Raw genomic sequence first — 21,244 nt, 5'->3', positions numbered from 1 at the left:
AAAAAAAAAAAAAAAAAAAAAAAGCTGGGTGTGGTGGTGCATGCCTGTGGTCACAGCTACTCGGGAGGCTCGGCTGGGAGTATCACTTGAGCCCAGGCAGTCGAGGCTGCAGTGAGCCATAATCACACCACTGCATTCCATCCTGGGTGACAGACTGAGATCCCGTCTCAAAAAATAAATACACAAAATAAATTGTGGAGATACATATGTGAGGATGCATACTATATATATACACATACACATACATATTCAGGTAGTCTTTATTTTCCATAGTAGTGTGGGACTACAAAAATGACCATGTTGTCTGGGCATGGTGGCTCACACCTATAATCCCAAGACTTTGGGAGGCTAAGGTGAGTGGATCATGAGGTCAAGAGATCAAGACCATCTTGGCCAACATGGTGGAACCCTGTCTCAACTAAAAAAAAAATACAAAAATTAGCTAGGGGTGGTGGCCCACGCCTGTAGTCCAAGCTACTCTGGAGGCTGAGGCAGGACAATCGCTTGAACCGCACTGCAGCCTGGGCAACAAGAGCGAAACTCCGTCTCAAAAAAAAGAAATGACCATGTTGAGGCCGGGTGCAGTGGCTCACACCTGTAATCCCAGCACTTTGGGAGGCCGAGGTGGGTGGATCACCTGAGGTCAGGAGTTCGAGACCAACCTGGTCAACATGGCAAAAGCCCATCTCTACTAAAGTACAAAAAGTAGCTGGGCATGGTGGCGCACACCTGTAATCCTGGCTACTTGGGAAGCTGAGACAGGAGACCAGCTTGAACCTGGGAGGTGGAGGTTGCAGTGAGCCAAGATCGCACCATTTGTACTCTAACCTGGGCAATAGAGCGAGACTGTCTCCGGAAAAAAAAAAAAAAAAAAAAAAATGACTATGTTGGCCAGACACGGTGGCTCACGTCTGTAATCCTAGTGCTTTGGGAGGCCGAGGTGGGCAGATCACTTGAGGTCAGGAGTTCGAAACCAGCCTGACCAGCATGATGAAACCCCGTCCCTACTAAAAATACAAAAAAAATTAGCCGGGCCTGGTGGCAGGTGCCTGTAATCCCAGCTACTTGGGAGGCCGAGGCAGGAGAATTGCTTGAACCCAGGAGGCAAAGGTTCCAGTAAGCCGGGATCACACTACTGCACTCCAGGCTGGGTGACAGAGTGAGACTCCGTTTTTTAAACAAACAAACAAAAAACGATGTACTCTGAAATTGTGCAAAGAGAACTTAATAATCAATGAGAAAGTTATTATTGGATAATAATAATTAATAAGACAATTGTTCTGCAACCTTTTAAAACTCTTAGCATCTGTTAAAAATGAGGTGTGGTAGCTCATGCCCGTAGTCCCAGGACTTTGGGAGGCCAAGGCAGGAGGATCACTGGAGCCCAGGAGTTGGAGACTAGCCTGGGCAACACAGTGAGACTCTGTCTTAAAAAAAAAAAGTATAGGGAAATGAAAAAAAATATATAACTAATAAGAACTTAGTACACTGTAATTTAATATTAGAAACATTGAAAATTAAGATGTTTTCTTTCTTTATAAAAGTTTATCAAGGAAAAAATTTTATCATGAATAACCTGGGCCGGGCACGGTGGCTCATGCCTGTAATCCCAGCACTTTGGGAGGCCGAGGCAGGCAGGTCATTTGAGGTCAAGAGTTTGACACCAGGCTGGCCAACATGGTGAAATTCTGTCTTTACTAAAATTACAAAAAAAATTAGCTGGGTGTGGTGGCAGGCACCTATAATCCCATCCCAGCTACTCGGGAGGCTGAGGCAGGATAATCCCTTGAAACCGGGAGACAGAGGTTGCGGTGAGCATCACTGCACTCCACAGAACGAGACTGTGTCTCAAAAAGAAAAAAAAAATTAAATACAAAAAAACAAAATTAGCCGGGTGTGGTGATGCACTCCTGTAATCCCAGCTACATGGAAGGCTGAGGCAGGAGAACCGCTTCAACCTGGGGGGCAGAGGTTGCAGTGAGTGGAGATCGCACCACCACTGCACTTCAGCCCAGGTGACAGAGTAAATCTCCGTCTCAAAAAAAAAAAAAAAAAAAGAATATTCTGAACTGAACAGTGCTGCAGTCTTCCAGTGGTTTAATTTACAATATAGAATGAGCATTTCTTCTATGTTTGTTGCCAAGGCTGGAGTGCAGTGGTGTGATCTCGGCTCACTGCAGCCTCAACCTACTGGACTCAGGAAATCCTCCCACCTCATTCTTCTGAGTTGCTGAGACAATAAGCACAAACCACCATGCTCAGCTATTTTTTTTATTTTTATTTTTTGTAGAGATGGGGGTCTTACTATGTTGCTGAGGCTGATGTTGAACTCCTCGCATCAAGTAATCATCCTGCCTTAGCCTCCCAAAGTGCTGGGATTACAGGTGTGAGCCACTGCGCCTGACATCTTCTATGTCTTAGTGAATACAAGTCATCCTTAGCCACCCTTTGTGCTTTCAATGTTGTCAGATATCTCTGGGAGTTCCTGTTTTATACATTTTGTGGTGAGATAGTCCTGTCTCTTTTTTTGTTTGTTTTTTGAGAAGGAGTCTCGCTCTGTCACTCAGGCTGGAGTGCAGTGGTGCAATCTTGGCTCACTCCAATCTCTGCCTCCCAGGTTCAAATGATTCTCCTGCCTCAGCCGCCTGAGTAGCTGGGATTATAGGCACACACCACCATGCCCAGCTAATTTCTGTATTTTTATTAGGGATGGGGTTTCACCATGTTGGCCAGGCTGGTCTCAAACTCCTGACCTCAAGTGATCTGCCCACCTCGGCCTCCCAAAGTGCTGAGATTACAGGCGTGAGCCACTGCGCTCGGCCCAGGGAGTTCCTTTAATGTGAAGATTTTGCTGGTGTTATTTCCTCTGGGTCATTATCTTTTTCTTTAGAACCACTTTCCTCATTTATGTTGATAAGTTTGCCTTCATGAGGTTTCTCTGGATGCAGATCCCAAGTTTCCCAAACAGTGAACAGCTGCAGAGTTGACATCCCCACAGCTAGCTATTTCTTCCATTATTCCATCTATGTTCAATTTGGTTTTGTTTTCGGTTTTTGTTTTTGAGATGGAGTCCTGCTCTGTCGCCCAGGCTGCAGTGCAGTGATGTGACCTTGGCTCACTGGCACGGTGGCTCACGCCTGTAATTCCAGCACTTTGGGAGGCCGAGGCAGGTGGATCACCTGAGGTCAGGAGTTCGAGACCAGCCTGGCCAACATAGCGAAACCCCATCTCTACAAAAATACGAAAATTAGCCAGGTGTGGTGGCGGGCACCTGTAGTACCAGCTACTCAGGAGGCTGAGGCAGGAGAAAAGCTTGAACCCGGGAGGCGGAGGTTGTAGTAAGCCAAGATTGAGCCACTGCACTCCAGCTTGATAGCTGTCCAGGTGACAGAGCAAGACTCTGTCTCAAAAGAAAAAAAAAAAATGTGTGGGAGAACTGCTGCAATGGAGGCAGCTCAGGTGCTCTGGCAGTACCGAGGAGGCCCAGCACCACTAGGCATGGGGACCACAGCTGTCCCGAGGACCCTTCTGGGGTAGCTCCCAGGCATCTAAGATCTGAGGCCTCCCTGCTGCCAGGCCAGGGGCCGAGGGCCAGTGGCCTGTGTCCTGCTCCAATACACACCTCCATCAGCCTGGGCAGCAACTGGCCATATGCTTGACCCAAAGGCAGTGGATGACCCTTGGGCCCGCGGAATGCGTCACTGATGCATTCCAGGGGCTGATGTCAATAACCCAGGGGCTGATGTCAGCTATGCCACTGGATATACCCCAACCCCCATTGGACGAGCTCTGCCCAGAAGCCTGTGGTGACACTGGACAAAGTCCAAAGCCTCCTCGGCCTGGCCTTTGGAGCTGGCCAGAATTCAGGCTTGGCAGCCTCCACCTTCCCTCCCTTTACTCTTTTTTTCATTTTAGAGATAGGGTCTCACTTTGTCACCTAGAAGCCTTGAACTCCTGAGCTTAAGCAATCCTCCTGCCTCAGCCTCCTGAGTATCTGGGACTATAGGTGCATGCCCCAACCCCTGGCTCAAATACTTTGCTTTTTTTTTTTTTTTTTTTAAATAGAGACAGGGTCTCCCTATGTTGTCCAGGCTGGTCTTGAACTCCTGGGCTCAAGCGATTCTTCTGTCTTGGCCTCCTAAAGTCCTGGGATTACAGCTTGGATTACAGGCATGAGACACCACACCCAGTCATCCTTTATTCTTGTTTTTTTCTTTTTTATTGAGATGGAGTCTGGCTCTGTCACCCAGGCTGGAGTGCAGTGGCGTGATCTCAGCTAACTGGAAGCTCCACCTCCCGGGTTCACGCCACTCTCCTGCCTCAGCCTCCGGAGTAGCTGGGACTACAGGCACCTGCCACCACGCCCGGCTAATTTTTTTTTGTATTTTTAGTAGAGACAGAGTTTCACTGTGTTAGCCAGGATGGTCTCGATCTCCTGACCTTGTGATCTGCCCGCCTCGGCCTCCCAAAGTGCTGGGATTACAGGCGTGAGCCACCGTGCCGGGCCCCTTTTTTTTTTTTTTTTGAGACAGAGTCTCTCTCTGTCACCCTGTAACCCAGTCTGGAGTGCAGTGGCACAATCTCGGCTCGCTGCAACCCCCGCCTCCTGGGTTCAAGTGATTCTCCCGCCTCAGCCTCCCAAGTAGCTGGGATTACAGGCACCCACCATCATGCCTGGTTAATTTTTGCATTTTTGTAGAGATGGAGTTTCCCTATGTTGGCCAGGCTGGTCTTGAACTTCTGGCCTCTGGTGATCTGCCTGCCTTGGCCTCCCAAATTGCTGGAATTACAGGCATGAACCACCATGTCCAGTCACCCTTTGCTTTTCAATAAATGTTGCCCACCTTCACTCAAGTTGTTTCCCCTGCCTGGCATACCCTCCAATCTGAAATCCCTGGAAGGGCCTAGCTCCACCTGTGCCTCCTCTCTGAAGCTTCTGTGTCCACCCAGGCCCTTTGCTGAACTCAGAGAGCCTACCTGTGCCTGACCCCGGCCCCCAACCCTATGCTAAATTCTCTTTTTTTTTTTTTTTTGAGACGGAGTCTCGCTCTGTCACCCAGGCTGGAGTGCAGTGGCCGGATCTCAGCTTACTGCAAGCTCCGCCTCCCGGGTTTAGCCATTCTCCTGTCTCAGCCTCCCGAGTAGCTGGGACTACAGGCGCCCGCCACTTCACCTGGCTAGTTTTTTTTTTGTATTTTTTAGTAGAGACGGGGTTTCACCGTGTTAGCCAGGATGGTCTCGATCTCCTGACCTCGTGATCCGCCCGTCTCGGCCTCCCAAAGTGCTGGGATTACAGGCTTGAGCCACCGCGCCCGGCCTAAATTCTCTAATCCTCATCACAGTTGATTAGGATGGTATTATTTACTCTATTTTGCTCAAAAGGAGAACAAGGAAAACTCACTTAGCCTAGAGAACTCCAGCTGTGATTCAAACCTTGGTTTGCCTATTGCCAAAGTCCAAATTCTGTCCCCCGAAATCTCCTCTCAGGCAGGTGATGCGGCTGACAGGAGACCACCAGCCCCTTGGGGACAGGAGCCACATCTTGTCCAACTTCACCTTGCATGGCTGCTTACAAGGGCAGGTAAGGTGACCATGGCTTCCCAAGCTGGCCCCACGTCACATCACTCAAGTATTCGGTTTCGGAGCTTCTCAACAGGGGCACACTTAGAATTTGAGGTGAGTCAGTTCTTCACTGGGGAGATCTATCCAGAGCCTTGAAGGATGTTTAGCATCCCTGGGCTTAAAATGCCAGGAGACTCCCAGTTACTGAGACAACACACATCATGGCACCTCTAGAGAAGGCATACAGGACTGGGGATACCATGCCCAGGAAGACCAGTCTATGGCATGAATAACCACAGAGGACCAAACCTTGGACTTGGATCAAATGGTCCCAGCTCCACCATAAACTAGCTATGGGACCTTGATCATGCCAGGCTGCAGCCTCTTGGAGGCTCAGCTTCCTTATCTGTACAATGGGGGTGACAAGAATCCACAGAAAATATACTGTGGGTCTTGGCTCAGCCACCTGTCAATGACAAGAAGCTATTAACTTTTTTTTTTTTTTTTTTGAGACAGTCTTGCTCTGTTGCCCAGGGTGGAGCACAGTGGCACAATCTCGGCTCACTGCAACCTCCGCCTCCCAGTTTCAAGCGATTCTTGCACCTCAGCCTCCAGAGTAGCTGGGACCACAGGCACGTGCCACCACGCCCAGCTACTTTTTGTATTTTTGGTAGAGATGGAGTTTTACCAAGTTGCCCAGGTTGGTCTTGAACTCCTGAGCTCAAGCGATCGTCCCATCTCGGCCTTCCAAATTGCTGGGATTACAGGCGTGAACCACCACACCCAGCCAACAAGCTATTAACATTTAAACCTACCAGGCTTTCCATAAAATTAGTAACCAAGCAAAATGAAGAATCTCTTATTATATAATTAATCCAATTTTTTTTTTGATAGAAAAAAAACAGAATCCCCTGAAGACAAATGTTTGGTGACAATTTGTTGAGCCAATGTTTTCCTAGAGAGAACAGCCTGTCTAAGGAGATCTAACAATCACGTCACTCAGACACAGTCCCCCTGGGCTTAGGAATTGGCAGAGGAGAGAGAAATGACTTCTGGAGTCCAGACTGCAGGTTTCCAGGCTGGAGGGGTTGGAGGAAGACCTGAGTGAGACAAACAGTAGGTATCCCACCACTTATTTCCCCTGGCACAGGACCCAGATTCCAAAACCACAATCTCACTCCTGAGGGCGGCTTCGTACATTGAAGGAACCCACAAGAGATAGGCAGACAGACGGCCTCGCAGGAGCCTCGGAGGAGGTGGCATCAGCTTTACAGGTGGGCAAACTGAGGCTCAGAGAGGGGAAATGACTTACTTGAAGTCCCAGAAAAGCACCAGGAGGCCCCCAGCTGCAAGCTGGGGAATGAGGTCATAGGATGAGCATTTTAGAAATTATGCAGGGAGGCCGGGCGCGGTGGCCCACCCCTGTAATCCCAGCACTTTGGGAGGTCGAGGTGGGCGGATCACGAGGTCAGGAGATCGAGACCACCCTGGCTAACACGGTGAAACCCCCTCTCTACTAAAAATACCAGAAATTAGCCAGGCGTGGTGGCGGGTGCCTGTAGTCCCAGCTACTCGGGAGGCTGAGGCAGGAGAATGGTGTGAACCCGGGAGGCGGAGCTTGCAGCGAGGCGAGATTGCACCACTGCACTCCAGCCTGGGCGACAGAGTGAGACTCCGTCTCAAAAAAAAAGAAAAAAAGGAATTCTGCAGGGAACTGGTAGTGCCATCCAGGACTGGGATGTGGCCCCAGGTCTCTTCTGGCAGGAGTTACAGTGACTGCCTCATGGCTGCGAACGCTTCTGCATTCCTTTATCGCCCCCACCTGGATTATAAAATCAGGCGCCCTACTCTTTGGAGCTTGGAAAGGTTAGTGTGGAGTTCTGGTGGTTGGCACCTAATGGAGGCATTCTCCGGGAGGAAAGATTCCTGCTGAAGCCAGACTAAATGGGTCTAACTTGCATATTCTCCAATCCTGTCGGTCACCCTCAGTTTCTTAGTGGACTCCAAGGCCAAGTCCAGGGTAGGAGCACATCTCTCCTGGAGTCTCCAGCCCCATCATTTCTCCTTCTGGACATTCTACAGTTTCATCACATTGAAAGTCCCTTCCTTGGAGAAGCCCTTTCTGACTCCACCCAGGCTAAGCCACATGTCTGCCCTCAAGGTACTCAGCACCGGGGCACTCAACTCCAAGGACAGGAACTATGTGCTTGACTTGTTCTCCGAGATATCCTCAGCCTCTGGCAGCTCACTCAGCACATCGTAGGTCCCCAAAGCATTAGCCCAGATGATCCCGGGAAGCTAAGGGAGAGGCCTAGAAGCCCAACAGCCTTCCTAGGGAGGGAGGGAGACCTGTAGGAGCCCCCTTCGGGCAACTTTCTTAATCTCTCTGTTCCTCACTTACTTATCTGTAAAATGAGGCTTATCTGCGTGTAAAGTACAAAGTGTAATACGTGGGAACATTCACTGTCTACAACTGTGGTTCTGGTTGTTCGTTTTACAGGCAGGGACATGGAGGCCCATGGAGTACCTGGCAGGCCCACAGTCCACAGGTTGGAAAGAGGTGCCCAAGCCCTGGACTTTAAGCCTGGGCTCTGACCTTCAACATTTGCTTTTCACACTACACATCATGTCAATAAATAGTTACTGGACACCTGTTGTGTGCCAGGCCCCAAGACGAGTGTTGCGTGACTGACAACAGAAAAAGCTTCTCAGTGTGGAGGGGGGAAGCTAGATCATGGTCATCAGTGTAAATCGTCCAGGGTTCAAATTCCAGCTTCTCCACTTCCTGGCTATTTTTTTTTTTTTTTTTTTGAGACGGAGTCTCGCTCTGTCGCCCAGGCTGGAGTGCAGTGGTGCGACCTGCACTCACTGCAAGCTCTGCCTCCTGGGTTCACGCCATTCTCCTGCCTCAGCCTCCCAAGTAGCTGGGACTACAGGCGTGAGCCACCGTGCCCGGCCCTGGCTATGATATTGCTAAGTTAACCTCTAAGGTTCTTTTCTTTTCTACTAAAAGGGAAAAATAAGACCTCCCAACAGGAGAAGTGAAACCAGGCATTGGCTTAACACGTGATGGATGGGACCCGTGACTATCTTCATCATCTTATTTTTAATTATCTACCTCTGCACAGGGTAGTAAATTTCTCGCCCTGGCCCAGGTACCCAGGATCCCAGTTCTCCTGTCGGAGACAACCGCAATTAACAACTTCTTATGCATCTTATCAGACAGCTGGCGCGCACACCCGCAGATACCCCCACCCTCATGCGTCCTTCTACGCAAAGATGGACAGCACCCATCAACGCTGTTTTTTCTGTTGCTTCCTTTTCTAACCTAAGGTATCTTAGAAGTCGCCCTATATTAGTGCATATTAAACATTTTTCGTCTTAATGGCTGCACAGTATTCCATTGTATGGATTATTTTTTAATTTGGTTGCCGTTACTGTTATCAGCCAGGGAATTTTCGAGGACCCAGGGGGATTCATGGAGCTGCAGAGCTGGAGCCTGGGGACCCAGTTCCAACCCCACATCTGCCCAGAATTCCCTGTTGTCTCGGCGCGGTCGTGGGAGGAGGATTTGGGTGCAGAGAGGACCAGCTCCAGTGTCCGAGCGAGGATCGGCGAGCAGCACGCGCAGTTGATTCCCGCGGGCGGCTCAATCATTCTGAGCAGCCACTCCGTTATCCTTAGTAGCGTCACTCATTAAGCACTCTAGCACAACCAAACTCGGAACCGTTAGCAGGCCCTCCCAGCCTCGGCACCTGACCTCCGGGCAGTGACGCTCCGACACAGCTACTCACCCCCGCCTGGGCCGCTTCACCTCTCGTTCCCAAGTACACCCGGTAGGTTGCAGCAGTCCCTGTCCCTTTAAGGGGGCCGAGCCCGGGCTCCGCTACTTCCGCCCCGAAGCAACAGGGCGGTAGCGAAGGGGCGAGAGCGGGTGAAGGCGCAGCTAGAGTTCCCCTCATAAAGATGGCGACGTCCTGGCCGCCGCGTTCGCGCCTGGCGGTGACGTCACTTCCGGGGCGGAGGAGGCTGAGTGGTGCAGTGAGGGACAAACAAAAGGAGGCGCCGGAGCAGCGCTGCGGCCGGCGGCGGGACGGAGCGGCCGGGGCCTGGGGCTGCCTGCTGGGCGGCCGTGCGCGGCGAGCCCAGGTGAGTGGAGGGGGTGGGGAAAGGGGCGCGAGCTGTCACCTCTCGAAACCCATTTACACACGCCCTCGGCCAGCTGCCCGGTCCCGGGCGCCCGGGGGCATCTGGGGCTCTGTCCCGGGGCCGGCCCCCTGGGGACCTCCAGCGGTATTCGGCCTACCTCTGGGCTCCCCAGTGCCCCAGGTCTCCGGGGCACCACCTCTTGCCGGCTCCGCGGCGCGCGAGCCCCCTCCCAGGCCCCCCTGTGCCTCCTTGTGCTCCAGAAACCAGGAGTTTCCGCCTCGGCTCCCCCATGTCCCCTTGTCATCCCCTGGGTCCCCCCAGATCCTCACCCCTCCACACACACTCTCCCCTTCCTAGAGGTTCCACTTCTGGGCTCTCCCCTTGCCATTTCTTTTCCAGAGATTCCCGTAGTTGTCTTCTCCTGAGTTCCTGGTCCCCTCCTCTTCCCTTGCACCCCTCCTTCCTCTCGTTCCCGATAGGGGCAGTGCCCTGACTTGGGGGCAGGATCCCCGGCTAGGCTTTTGGGGCCTGTCTGGGATGGGATATCTGGGAAGACCGGTCCGGGATCTAAGAACCCAGACCCTGTCCCAGTCCTGTGCATTCAGGTGGCCCCGAGGGCCAGATCAAGTGAGGTCCGGGCCTGGTCCAGCCCTAGGTGAGCTGGACACCCAGCAAACTGAGCTCCCAGGCTGAAGGGGCATAGCTGGGGTCATGGAGTTCGTGATGATTCTGCTGCTTTCGCTGACTGCTTCTTCCCCTTGATCTGGACTGGAGTGAACCGGGGTTCTCAGCTGTTGTGATTGTTGCCTTTTTTGGGAAGGAGCAATGGGTCAGGGGTTGTCTGGTAGCCGCCTCCTGATGGAGAGTTGGCTGGAACGGTGGGTGGTTCCTGCGTGAGCCACACTTCCACTGACTCCTTTTCCCCTGCCCTACCTCAGGAAGCCTTTTGAGAATGAGGTGTGGAGGGAGAGCACCTGGTGAGAGGAAGGGAACTGGGGGAGCCCGAAGTTCCCAAGGGTCTCTTCCACCTCTTCTGTTGGTAGTACTCTTAACCCCTGCCAAACTGTATTCTGCCCTTTGGAGCAGACCACCTGGCAGACAGACTGTGAGAAGGGGGAGGAGATCAGCTGTTGCTGATACTTCCTGTGGAGGGGATGGGGGAGTGGGAGTTTGTTCAGAGAGGCTGAGCAGTGCTGATTGCTCAGTCTCACTGATGTAGCTTCCGTGAAGGTCAAGTTTTCCTCTGGCTCATGAAGGGAGGCAAGGACAGATGACCTGTGTTGGAGGAGGCTGTTGTGGACATGACAGGGATGAGTGACTGGGTGACTGGTCTCTGCTTCCTTGTTTTCCTGGTCTCAGGGCTTTGGCACGGGGTCTCATGCCCCCTGACTTCTAGGGACCATAGGGTATAGAACAGAGGGCGCACGGCTGGGCGTGGTGGCTCACACCTGTAATCCCAGCACTTTGGGAGGCTGAAGTGGGCAGATCACGAGGTCAGGAGTTTGAGACCAGCCTGGCCAACATGGTGAAACCCTGTCTCTACTAAAAATACAAAAAATTAGCCAGGCATGGTGCTGCGTGCCCGTAATCCCCACTACTTGGGAGGCTGAGGCAGGAGAATTGCTTGAACCCAGGAGGCAGAGGTTGCAGTGAGCCGAGATCACACCATTGTACTCCAGCTTGGGCAAGAAGAACAAAACTCAGTCTCATAAAAGCAAAAAAAAAAAACAGAGCAGGGGGCGCAGGAAATGTTCATGACTTCCCCCCAGAACTTGACTAGATGTGGTGGTTCTCCATCCCATAGGCACACCCACCAGGAAACCAGTTCCTTTGCAAACTCTGAGTGGCCTTTCTGAACTGTAGGGGATCCTGGGGATCACTCCCGTGGGTCAGAACTCAGGGAAGTGGCCAGACCCTGGGTTGCTGCCTGGTTTGGCCTGGACCTTGCCTGTAGGAGTTGGAAGGAAATCATCCTGGTTCCTGACTTCCTCCTCTTCGAGTAGAGGTGATTCTAGGTTTTCACATGGAGAAACTGAGGCACACACTGATGGGCCAAGACCTCTTGGAGATTCAGGTGGGATGGATGTGGGGCTCTAGAGCCCAGCACACGGTCTCTCCATGCCTTGACTCATTCATTCATTCATTCATTCACTCATTCAGCCATTCTTTAGAAAGTGCCCGTCTGGGGCCTGGGGTGGCTGGGAAAACATCCCTGTCCTCCTGAGAACTGCAGTCTGGGAGGAGAGGCAGACTGGAAGACACATAAGTTCTGATACACTATGGCCACCATATTAATGGAAATATTACAGAAGCAGCCCAGAGGAAGAAGGAATTAGCTCGGGGTGGGTATGTAGCGGGTGGTCAGGGTATGCTTTCTGGAAGAGGAGGGACTAGAATCATTAGTGACGGAGTCCAGGGGCCCAAGTTCTGGACCTGACTCTGCCATGGGCAGGTGATTGGACCACACAGCCTCAGTGGGTGCCTCATCCTTGACACGGAGGGTAGAGTGAGGTAGAGGTTGGCTTGGATGGCCTCTGTGCCTATATAGCTGTAGGTGCTTTACTGCCTAGTCACCCCCCCAACCCCATGTGGAATTGCGGGGTTGTTGACCTACTTCCCATGATGGCGGAGACCATCTTCCATGTCTGTCCTCCCAGCACAGTGCCTGGAACTTAGTCAGTGTAGTAAATAAATACCCAGTGGTAGAAATGTTGGAAAAACAGCCATCCCTCCTAGATCAGTCCAGGTGTCTTTGTCTGCCCCCGCCCTCCTCCTTCCTGGGTAACTCCTGCTGATCCTTTGGCTCTCTCTGGTGGCTGGGCCACTCTCCTAAGCTCCCGGCTCCCTGAAACCCGTGTATTGTGGTAATCACACCTCTTTCCCCACCCTGCCACCCCCATGCACAGTTCTGCACAGTGTCTGGCGCATACAGAGTAGATGCTCACTGGAGGCTGGTTGACTGTCGGAGGTGATGGGTTGATTTGGTGTTTAAGTTGGAGTCTGGCCAGAGGCTGGTTGACCCAGCCACCCCGCTGTGGTTCATCTCTTGCCACTTCCCCTCTCTGGCTCTGGATCTCGCCATGTTGATCCCTGAAGCCTTCTCTGGATGCCATGTCTTCTCTCCTCCAGGTAAAGGTGTGCTGTTCCTCCTGCCTGGAATGTTCTTTTTCCAGCTCCTACTCTTAGGAGTCAACTCAGACAACTCCTCCTCCAGAAAGCCTTCCCTGACCCGACTAGTCTGGGTCTAGCGCTTCTCCTGGCTCCCCCGTAGCAGAGCTCTGAGCTCTCAGACCATCGCTACTGACTTGGCACCTCCTCAGTTGACCAGGTTCTGGAGGGTGGTGCTCTGTCAGAACCTCTCTTGTCCACCAGATGCGGTGGCTCATGCCTATAATCCCAATACTTTGAGAGGCCGAGGCGGGCAGATCGCTGGAGATCAGGAGTTCGAGAGCAGCCTGGCCAACATGGGGAAACTCTGTCTCTACTAAAAATACAAAAATTAGCCAGACTTGGTGGTGCGCGCCTGAAATCCCATCTACTCGGGAGGCTGAGGCAGGAGACTCACTTGAATGCGGGAGGCGGAGGTTGCAGTGAACCAAGATCGCACCACTGTACTCCAGCCTGGGTGACGGAGTGTGACTCTTGTCTCAAAAAAAACCTCTTTTGTCACCCCAGAGCCCAGCCAAGGGGCTGCTACCAAGCAGGCTCTCAGGAAGTGCTGGCAGTGCGGCAGGTAACTGCGACAGTCACACATGTGCCTGCTGACGGCAGCTCTCGCTTCCTTGTAGGGAGGCAGCGTCCATGGAGCAAAAGGAATGCCAGGACCCTGCCCGGGCAGACGCGGGCCAGCCTCAGCACCGACAGCCGACGCTCAGATAGCAGAGCCGTCCTTGGGGTAAGGACTGGGCCCCTCTCCTTCCCGGCCAGCTCCAGCTCCAGTCAAGTGCCCTTCCCAGCTTGGGGAACAAAGGGTAGCATCTCTGTCCCCACAGTCCTTTGCTCTTCTTACTGTAGGTTCAGGGCAGAGTGGCAGACAGCAGAATTACTGTCTTCTTCCTTCTCCCGCTGAGTAATGTCTGCTTGCTGCATTCATTGACTGCTAAGTTGTTTCATTGCAAACCTCTGTTTTTGCTCCCTCACCCCAGATCTTATCAGTCTGAGTTTTGCTAATGCAGCCTCATGACCACATTTCCCAAAAAAGCGTGAACCACGTTTCCCAAGTGTGTTCCATGAGACACCAGTTTCTTCGGTCACAGTGTTCATTCCGGGAAACAAAGACTTCTTGTTATCCTTGCTGTAGGACTTATCCGAGCCTTGAATGGATTGAGCTGACCACGATAAGGGAGCTAGCGACTCATGTTTCCCCACACTTATTTGATTGTGTAGACATCTTTGGGGACTGGGATTCCTTGGCCTGTGCTTTGGAAAACAGTTCCCAGAGGCAGGAGAGTCCCTTGAGAGCATGTGGAGGATTAAATATGTTGACATAGAGCAGGCAGTTTGCAGAGTGCATGTCCTAGAAGGTGGTCGTGAGTCATAGCTGGTGTATGTATAGACGGCTGTATAATTTTCCAAACATACTCAGGTCGGTGATCTCATTTGACCATTTGAGGATGCTCAGGCAGTGGCCATTATCTCCAGTTTACAGATGTGGAAACTGAGGATCAGAGTGAGGAAGCAACTTGCCCAGACTCATCTGTAAAGAAGGCAAGGACGTGCAGCTTGAATCCAGACCCTGGAATCCTGGGCCAGGGCCCTTCGTTCTCTGCCCTGAGGCCTCCCTGCCTTTACATCTCACCTCAGTTTTTTGTGTGAAGAAAGGCCTGAGTCTCCCAGCCTGGATTTTAAAAGAAATAGTAATTTTTTTTTTTTTTTTTTTGTCATTACCAACATAGTTGCATATTCATTGTATGTTTTTATACTGTTTGGCTATTTTGGGGGGACAGGGTCTCACTCTGTTGCCCAGGCTGGAGTGCAGTGGCACCATCATGATTCAGCCTCGATATACAAGGCTCCGGTGATCCTCCTGCCTCAGCCTCCTAAGTAGCTGGGACTACAGGTGTGCACCACCGTGCCCAGCTAATTTTATTTATTTATTGTGGAGATAGAGCCTCTCTACATTGCCCAGGCTGGTCTCGAACTCCTGGGTTCAAGAGATCCTCCTACCTCGGCCTCCCAAAGTGCTGGGATTACGGGTGTGAGCCACCATGCCAGGCCTGTTTGGATCTTTAATGTCATCTAGGAAATGAGGCTCCGCTGATTCCCATCTTCAGAGGTGTGAATGGGAAGGGATATACTCTTCCACATCTGTTATTACCATTTGCTTATTTTTATATGAATCTGGTCATGTTTGAGTTGCTGATTCACAGCTTGCTTTTGTTTCATTTAATGATATCCCCTGGACCTCTTTCCCATGCAAGAGGTAGAGTTGTGTGTGGTCCTGGCAGAATGCACACCCCCGAGACCCCCCCGGCCCCTCCCCCTCACATGCTGAGAGTTTTGAGCTGTTTGGGCATTTACAGCAGCAGAGGGAGGTGGGAAGTGCCTGGTGTGTGATTGTGTCCACTCTCCTGTTTATGGGACAAGGTCAGCCAACTCCTGGCTCTGCCCTGTAGGAGTTTCCTGTTGGTTTTGAGGAACTCTGTCCCCTGGAGAGAGGGGAGGCCTGAACTGTAGTCTTTCATGCTGGGCAGCGCTGAGCAGGAAGCAGCATGTCCTGCTTGTCAGATCATAATTCCTCCTCCTTGCCAAGGATGGTGTGGAGTGAACCGCATGGGCCCGCCTGAGGGGTCTTGGCCTCCACCCACCGCCTGGGTTCAGGGGACACACACGAATCAAGCTGAGACAAATTGAGTCTGAGCCATTGTTCTCCTGAGCCCGGCCCTTCCCGGGGACAGGAAGGAACAGGCAGACCCTGACTCAGTTTACCCTTGCTGTCTCTGGAGAAAGCATTGGTTGTGATCCTTTTGGCATGCTCCTTTCAAGTTTTAGTTCTGAGAGTGGGCAGGTGAGGAGCAGGAGGAGGGTCCACCCTGCTACCTGGGTCCAAAGATGCTCTCTTTTGGGGTATAGCTGACCTCAGGAAGGGTTTGGGCAAGGAGAGTGTACAGGCGTGGCGGCCTCATTTTGTGGGGCTGCCAGAGCGTCTGGCAGGATCGCGCTGGGAGTGAGGTCTGCGCTGGAGCTCCTGACATCTCACCTGTGTTTTTCAGGCTCACTGTCCTGTCGCTGTGCCTCCCCCATGTCACTTCCTCCATTCTACCCTAGGAGTCTCTTTTCTTTCCCATGCACTGCTTGGGAGAGAGCCGCGGAGCTGGCCGCTCCACAGATGGTGCTCGGCATCTCCGGCTTCTCCTCCTTCCTGCAGTAGCACCTTCACAGTGCGTGGTCATCCTCAGCACCGTGTCTCAGTGCTAAGCCGCATGCTGGGATGCTGCACGAATTTGCCCATCTTACCTTCGCCACAGCCTTGTGTGTGAGGTTGCTTTACCATTTTACAGACCAAGGCCCAGAGGGATGAGGTCTCTGGCCCAAAGTTATACAGTGTACATGTGGCAAAGCCAGTGCTTGAACCCAGGTTGGTATGACTTGGCAGCTGGGGCTCTTTCTGCTTCACTCTCCATTGCTCCTTTTTCTCAGGTTCCCAGGCTTTTGGGGGCCTTCAGAGTCACCTGGGAGCTTGTTTAAAATGCTGTTCCCCTGAGCCCACCACCACAGACCTGCAGAGTCTGCCCTGGAAGGTTGGCCCCAGGAATTTGCGCTTTGAAGATGTCTCCCCAGCAGTTGTGAGGCTGGTGGGCTACAAACGATGCTGAGAAACACTGACCAGAGGCCACTCTTTCAGCCTTAGTCCCCGTCGTTTACCACAGAACTCATGCCCTTGGTGTGGATGCAGGGCTGAGCTCCCCACAGGACTGGGACTGGACAGTTGGTATTTTTTTTTACTTTTTTAATTAATTAATTTTTTTTTTTTTTTTTGAGACGGAGTCTCACTCTGTCGCCCAGGCTGGAGTGCAGTGGCCGGATCTCGGCTCACTGCAACCTCTACCTCCCTGGTTCACGCCATTCTCCTGCCTCAGCCTCCTGAGTAGCTGGGACTACAGGCGCCCGCCACCACAGCTGGCTAATTTTTGTATTTTTAGTAGGGATGGGGTTTCACCATATTGGCCATGGCTGGTCTCGTTCTCCTGACCTTGTGATCCACCCGCCTTGGCCTCCCAAAGTTCCGAGACTACAGCCGTGAGCCACCACGCCTGGCCTATTTTTTAAAATTTATTTTTATTTTTTTGAGATGGAGTCCCGTTCTGTTGCCCAGCCTGGAGTGCAATGGTGCCATCTTGGCTTACTGCAGCCTCTGCCTCCTGGGTTCAAGCGATTCTCCTGTCTCAGCCTCCCAAGTAGCTGGGATTACAGGTGTGCACCACCATGCCCGGCTAATTTTTGTATTTTTAGTAGAGACGGGGTTTTACCATGTTGGTCAGGCTGGTCTTGAACTCCTGACCTCAGGTGATCCACCCCGCCTCGGCCTCCCAAAGTGCTGGGATTACAGGCATGAGCCACCGCACTCGGCCAGACAGTTGTTTTTTAGTGGCTTCATTTTGTGTGTGTGTGTGTGTGTATGTGTGTGTGTGTGTGTGTGTGTGTTGGGAAGGCGAGGGGCTTAAGCTTCCCTCCTCAAGGGTGTGTGGGGCTGAGGTTTCTAGAAGGGCTTTTACTCCCGGCCACAAATGTTCCCTGCCGTCTTCCAGATGCATTTCTGTTGCGTCCTGCGTCTCGCAGCAAGTTCGTCTACATCTAAACGTCTCTTGAGGGCTTAAAACCTCAAAATTAAATTGCTTGCTGCAATCTAAGCCTCACGCCTAGAGCGATGTTCCACTGGAGTAAAAGTGGCTGTAAAATTCCACAGCTTTCACATGCTACCTGGACGCCCTCAGAGTGCATCTGCCAAACCTGCGCCCTCTGACGGTCAGCATGACAAACGCACTGGCCAGCAGCGGGGGTGGTGGGTGGGAATCCTGGCCCTGCAGGACACCTCGCATCTCCCAGCTGACTCCATGGGTCAGGATCACTGGGGGTAACCCCCTTCTAGCCCAGAGAGTCAGGTACCAGGCAGCTCACCCTCTGTCAGACCCTCCAGTCCTCCGCCTGACCTGCCTAGGGCTTGGCCAGTGCCCAGTCCCCCGGGATCCCAACAGAAGATGCGTCTGCTGCCTCTCTAGGGTACTGGTAGCCACATTTCATAACCTGTCTAAGAAGGCAGTGCTGGTGTTCGTAACAGGTTAAGTCCTGTAAACCATGTGTGGCCATGACTCCATGTGCAAATATGAGTGTTGGCTGGACGTGGTGGTTCCTACCTGTAATCCCAGCACTTTGGGAGGCTGAGGTGGGAGGATTGCTTGAGCCCAGGAGTTCCAGACCAGCCTGGGCAACATAATGACCTGTCTCTACAAAAATAAAAAATATTAGTCCGGGTGCAGTGGCTCACGCTTGTAATCCCAGCACTTTGGGAGGCCGAGGCGGGTAGATCACCTGAGGTCAGGAGTTCAAAACCAGCCTGGCCAACATGGAGAAACCCCATCTCTACTAAAAAATACAAAAATCAGCTGGGTATGGTGGCATGCACCTGTAATCCCAGCTACTTGGGAGGCTGAGGCAGGAGAAACGCTTGAACCTGGGAGGTGAAGATTGCAGTGAGCCAAGATTGTGCCACTGCATTCTAGTCTGGGCGACAGAGTGAGACCCCGTCTAAAAAAAAAAAAAATTAGCCAGGTGTGGTGGCATGTGCATGTAGTTTCAGCTGCGTAGAGGCTGAGACTGGAGGACTGCTTGAGCCCAGGAGTTCAAGACCAGCCTGGGCAACGTAACAACCTAGCTCTACAAAATATTTTTTAAAATAGCCAGGTATGGTGGCAGATGCGTATAGTTTCAGCTACTCGGAGACTGAGGCTGAAGGATTGCTTGAGCCAAGGAGTTCAAGGTTGCAGTGAGCCGTGATCGCACCATTGCACTCCAGCCTGGGCGACAGAGCAAGATCCTGTCTCAAAAAACATTAAAATGGCTTGCCTTCCAGGCCCCTCTGACCCCAGGGCCCAGACCTAACACTGCCTTCTGGCCCTAAACCCAGAGCTAGGCTCCCTTCCAGAGCTTCCTTATAGCGGTACCTGTGAGACCAGAGGCATCTGAGTATGGCCTGATGGGGTTCCCTGTAGAGCCCTGGCTTCCATGTACCCCTAGGGAAAAGAGGGTCTTGTCTCAAGAATTATCTTCAAGGGCCTGGGTCCCAGGCGGGTCCAGGAGGCCCACTTGCCTTCGAGGCAGGTTGGCACAATGGAAAATCAGGCTTGGGGTGCGTCTTCCCAGCTCTTCCTAGCCCTAGCGGCCTTGGGCAGGTTACCAAACTTCTCTGGGCCTCAGACATCACACCCATGAAAGGACTGATAAACTCTTCCATAATAATAACACCAGCGAAGCTTCCAGAGCCTTACTGTGTGGCAAGCACTAGTCCAAAAGCTTTATATGGACTGTCTCCTTCTGTCCTCATCACAACCCTTCGAGCAATAGACTTGTCAGCCTATTTTACGGATGAGGAAACTAGAGCCTAGCTAGGTGAAGGGACTTTCTCACGGTCTCGTGGTGAGGTGGGTGCCACCTTGCGGCTTTGCATGAAGGTTGGGAGATGGGGCAAGGACACTTAGCTGACAGTCAGTAACTGGGCGCTCCTGCCCCAGCCTAGCAGGGCGAGGGCAGGTCCTGAGGCTGCACCTCCAGCCCCACCTGCTTCCTCTCTGTGCTTGGCTCTGGAGCTGCTGGGAGAAGCCCAGGTGGGTGTCCCTCGCCTGTCGCCTTTCACCCTAGAAGGCGGGCCATGCCCTTACAAGTTGGCGTGAGGATGAACCTGGTTGGGGGCCCAGCGCAGGTGAGAACAGTTTGGAACTGACCCGTGCTCCCCTCCCCATCCAGCCCTGGCATCTCCCCTCTTCCTCTCCCCAGGAAGTGAGGGTGTGCCCTTCTACACAGGGTGAATCCCAAGCCAGGCAGCACCCCCAGCTAGCAGCCTCTGACTCACCCCAGCTGGGTGTGGGGGCCTCCAGGGCAGTGGCCGCCCTGGGGAGGGTGGAGGCTGAGACCTCTCCTCCCCCTCTGGCTCTGGGATGGGGGAAGCACATGACTCATGGCCCGTGGTGGGAACAGATCCACAGGCTTGGAAGCCTCCCGGGACAGGGCCTGTTGAGAGCGGCCCCTTCCTGCTCCCTGGGAGAGCACTGGAGGGCCAGCCTTCCCATCTCCGGTACAGGAGGGGTGCCAGCCTCCCGCCTTCCCTCCTGCCTGGGAAGTTTTCCCGGCTCAGCCTTGTTTGTGCTTTCACAAAAGGCTCTCTGTGCCCTGTTTACCCGCAGCCCGCCTGCCTGCCGCCCAGGTGTGGGAGCCACGCCAAATCCCCGTGGGCCCTCATGGGGTCTGGTGCATGCTGGGGGGTGTCTCTCTCTGGGACAGAGTGGGCAGCTTGTCATTTCTTGACTCCTTTCCCTGTCTTCGAGAAGCATCCAGGGGATGTGGACTGGGGCTGAAGCTAAGGACTGGCTCTGAAAGCAGATGGCCAACTCTGCCACACGGAGGTCCTGAGCCTGGGAGGGTCTCCAAGTGTTCGAGGTTCTGCGAGTCCCAGCGAGTCTTAGGGGGTCCTGGGGGTCTCCGAGTGGTCTGGCCCCTGCTCAGAGACATGGTGCTTGAGGCTCGACCCTCACCCAGGTCAGTCCCCACTGAATTCTGGGAGGGTCATCTGCGATGGCAGGTGGGACCGTGGAACGACAGCCTGCGTGTGTCCGGTGTTGTCTTGACATATGATGCCTTACTTTTATTTCTCACGATAACCCATTTCACAGCTATAACCCATTTTAGGCTGTAATATTTTAGAATGTAGTATTTCCGTCTTGCCATTGAGGACACAGAGGCTCTGAGGCCCCATTGAGGCAGTGGTGGGGTTGGATTTTTGAGTTGCCCAGCTCTGGGGTCTGAGCTCCTCCCTGCTCTGCTCCCAGGAGGTGAGGACTACAAGCTGCTGAGAGTGAGTGTTATGAGGTAGGGCAGGCAGGATGAGGCTGACCTGTTTCTAATATACGGATGGCAGCTACTCATAAATTCTTTTATCATCCTGAGAAACCACACAGTGAGGAAGGTCTTTTGATTTATTTTCAAGTAGTTTTTCAACTCATAAACGTACCAGATTTAAATAATGGAAGAGGCCGGGCGCGGTGGCTCAAGCCTGTAATCCCAGCACTTTGGGAGGCCGAGACGGGTGGATCACAAGGTCAGGAGATCGAGACCATCCTGGCTAACATGGTGAAACCCCGCCTCTACTAAAAAATACAAAAAACTAGCCGGGCGAAGTGGCGGGCGCCTGTAGTCCCAGCTACTCGGGAGGCTGAGGCAGGAGAATGGCGTAAACCCGGGAGGCGGAGCTTGCAGTGAGCTGAGATCCGGCCACTGCACTCCAGCCTGGGCGACAGAGCCAGACTCAGTCTCAAAAAAAAAA

General features: G+C 52.7%; 2 protein-coding genes across 15 annotated transcripts in view; one reads left to right on the top strand and one right to left on the bottom strand.

Moving 5' to 3' along the window:
* KYAT1 (kynurenine aminotransferase 1) overlaps positions 1–9,984 on the bottom strand; it is a 43,915-nt gene extending 33,931 nt beyond the window's left edge. For 3 of the 10 annotated variants that reach the window (XR_003115920.1, XM_025359284.1, XM_025359287.1), the window contains exon 1: positions 9,357–9,530. Coding sequence is in view for 3 of the 10 variants with exons in the window: in XM_025359284.1 (XP_025215069.1) it covers positions 9,357–9,524 (168 nt within the window). In the remaining 7 variants the exon portion in view is untranslated. Of the gene's footprint in view, positions 1–9,352; positions 9,537–9,868 lie in introns of those variants that run through there. The other 7 variants (XM_025359286.1, XM_025359293.1, XM_025359292.1 and 4 more) reach the window with 6 other exon arrangements.
* Positions 9,573–21,244, top strand: part of LRRC8A (leucine rich repeat containing 8 VRAC subunit A) — a 39,285-nt gene continuing 27,613 nt past the window's right edge. For 2 of the 5 annotated variants that reach the window (XM_025359279.1, XM_025359283.1), the window contains exons 1-2: positions 9,573–9,711; positions 13,500–13,606. The gene's annotated coding sequence lies outside the window, so the exon portion shown is untranslated. Of the gene's footprint in view, positions 9,712–9,962; positions 10,367–11,515; positions 11,786–13,499; positions 13,607–21,244 lie in introns of those variants that run through there. The other 3 variants (XM_025359281.1, XM_025359280.1, XM_025359282.1) reach the window with 3 other exon arrangements.

This window comes from Theropithecus gelada, chromosome 15 (assembly GCF_003255815.1).
Source record: "Theropithecus gelada isolate Dixy chromosome 15, Tgel_1.0, whole genome shotgun sequence".
Taxonomy (NCBI): domain Eukaryota; kingdom Metazoa; phylum Chordata; class Mammalia; order Primates; family Cercopithecidae; genus Theropithecus; species Theropithecus gelada.
Note: the sequence above shows the minus strand (reverse complement) of the source record. Positions and strands in the feature narration are given on the sequence as shown.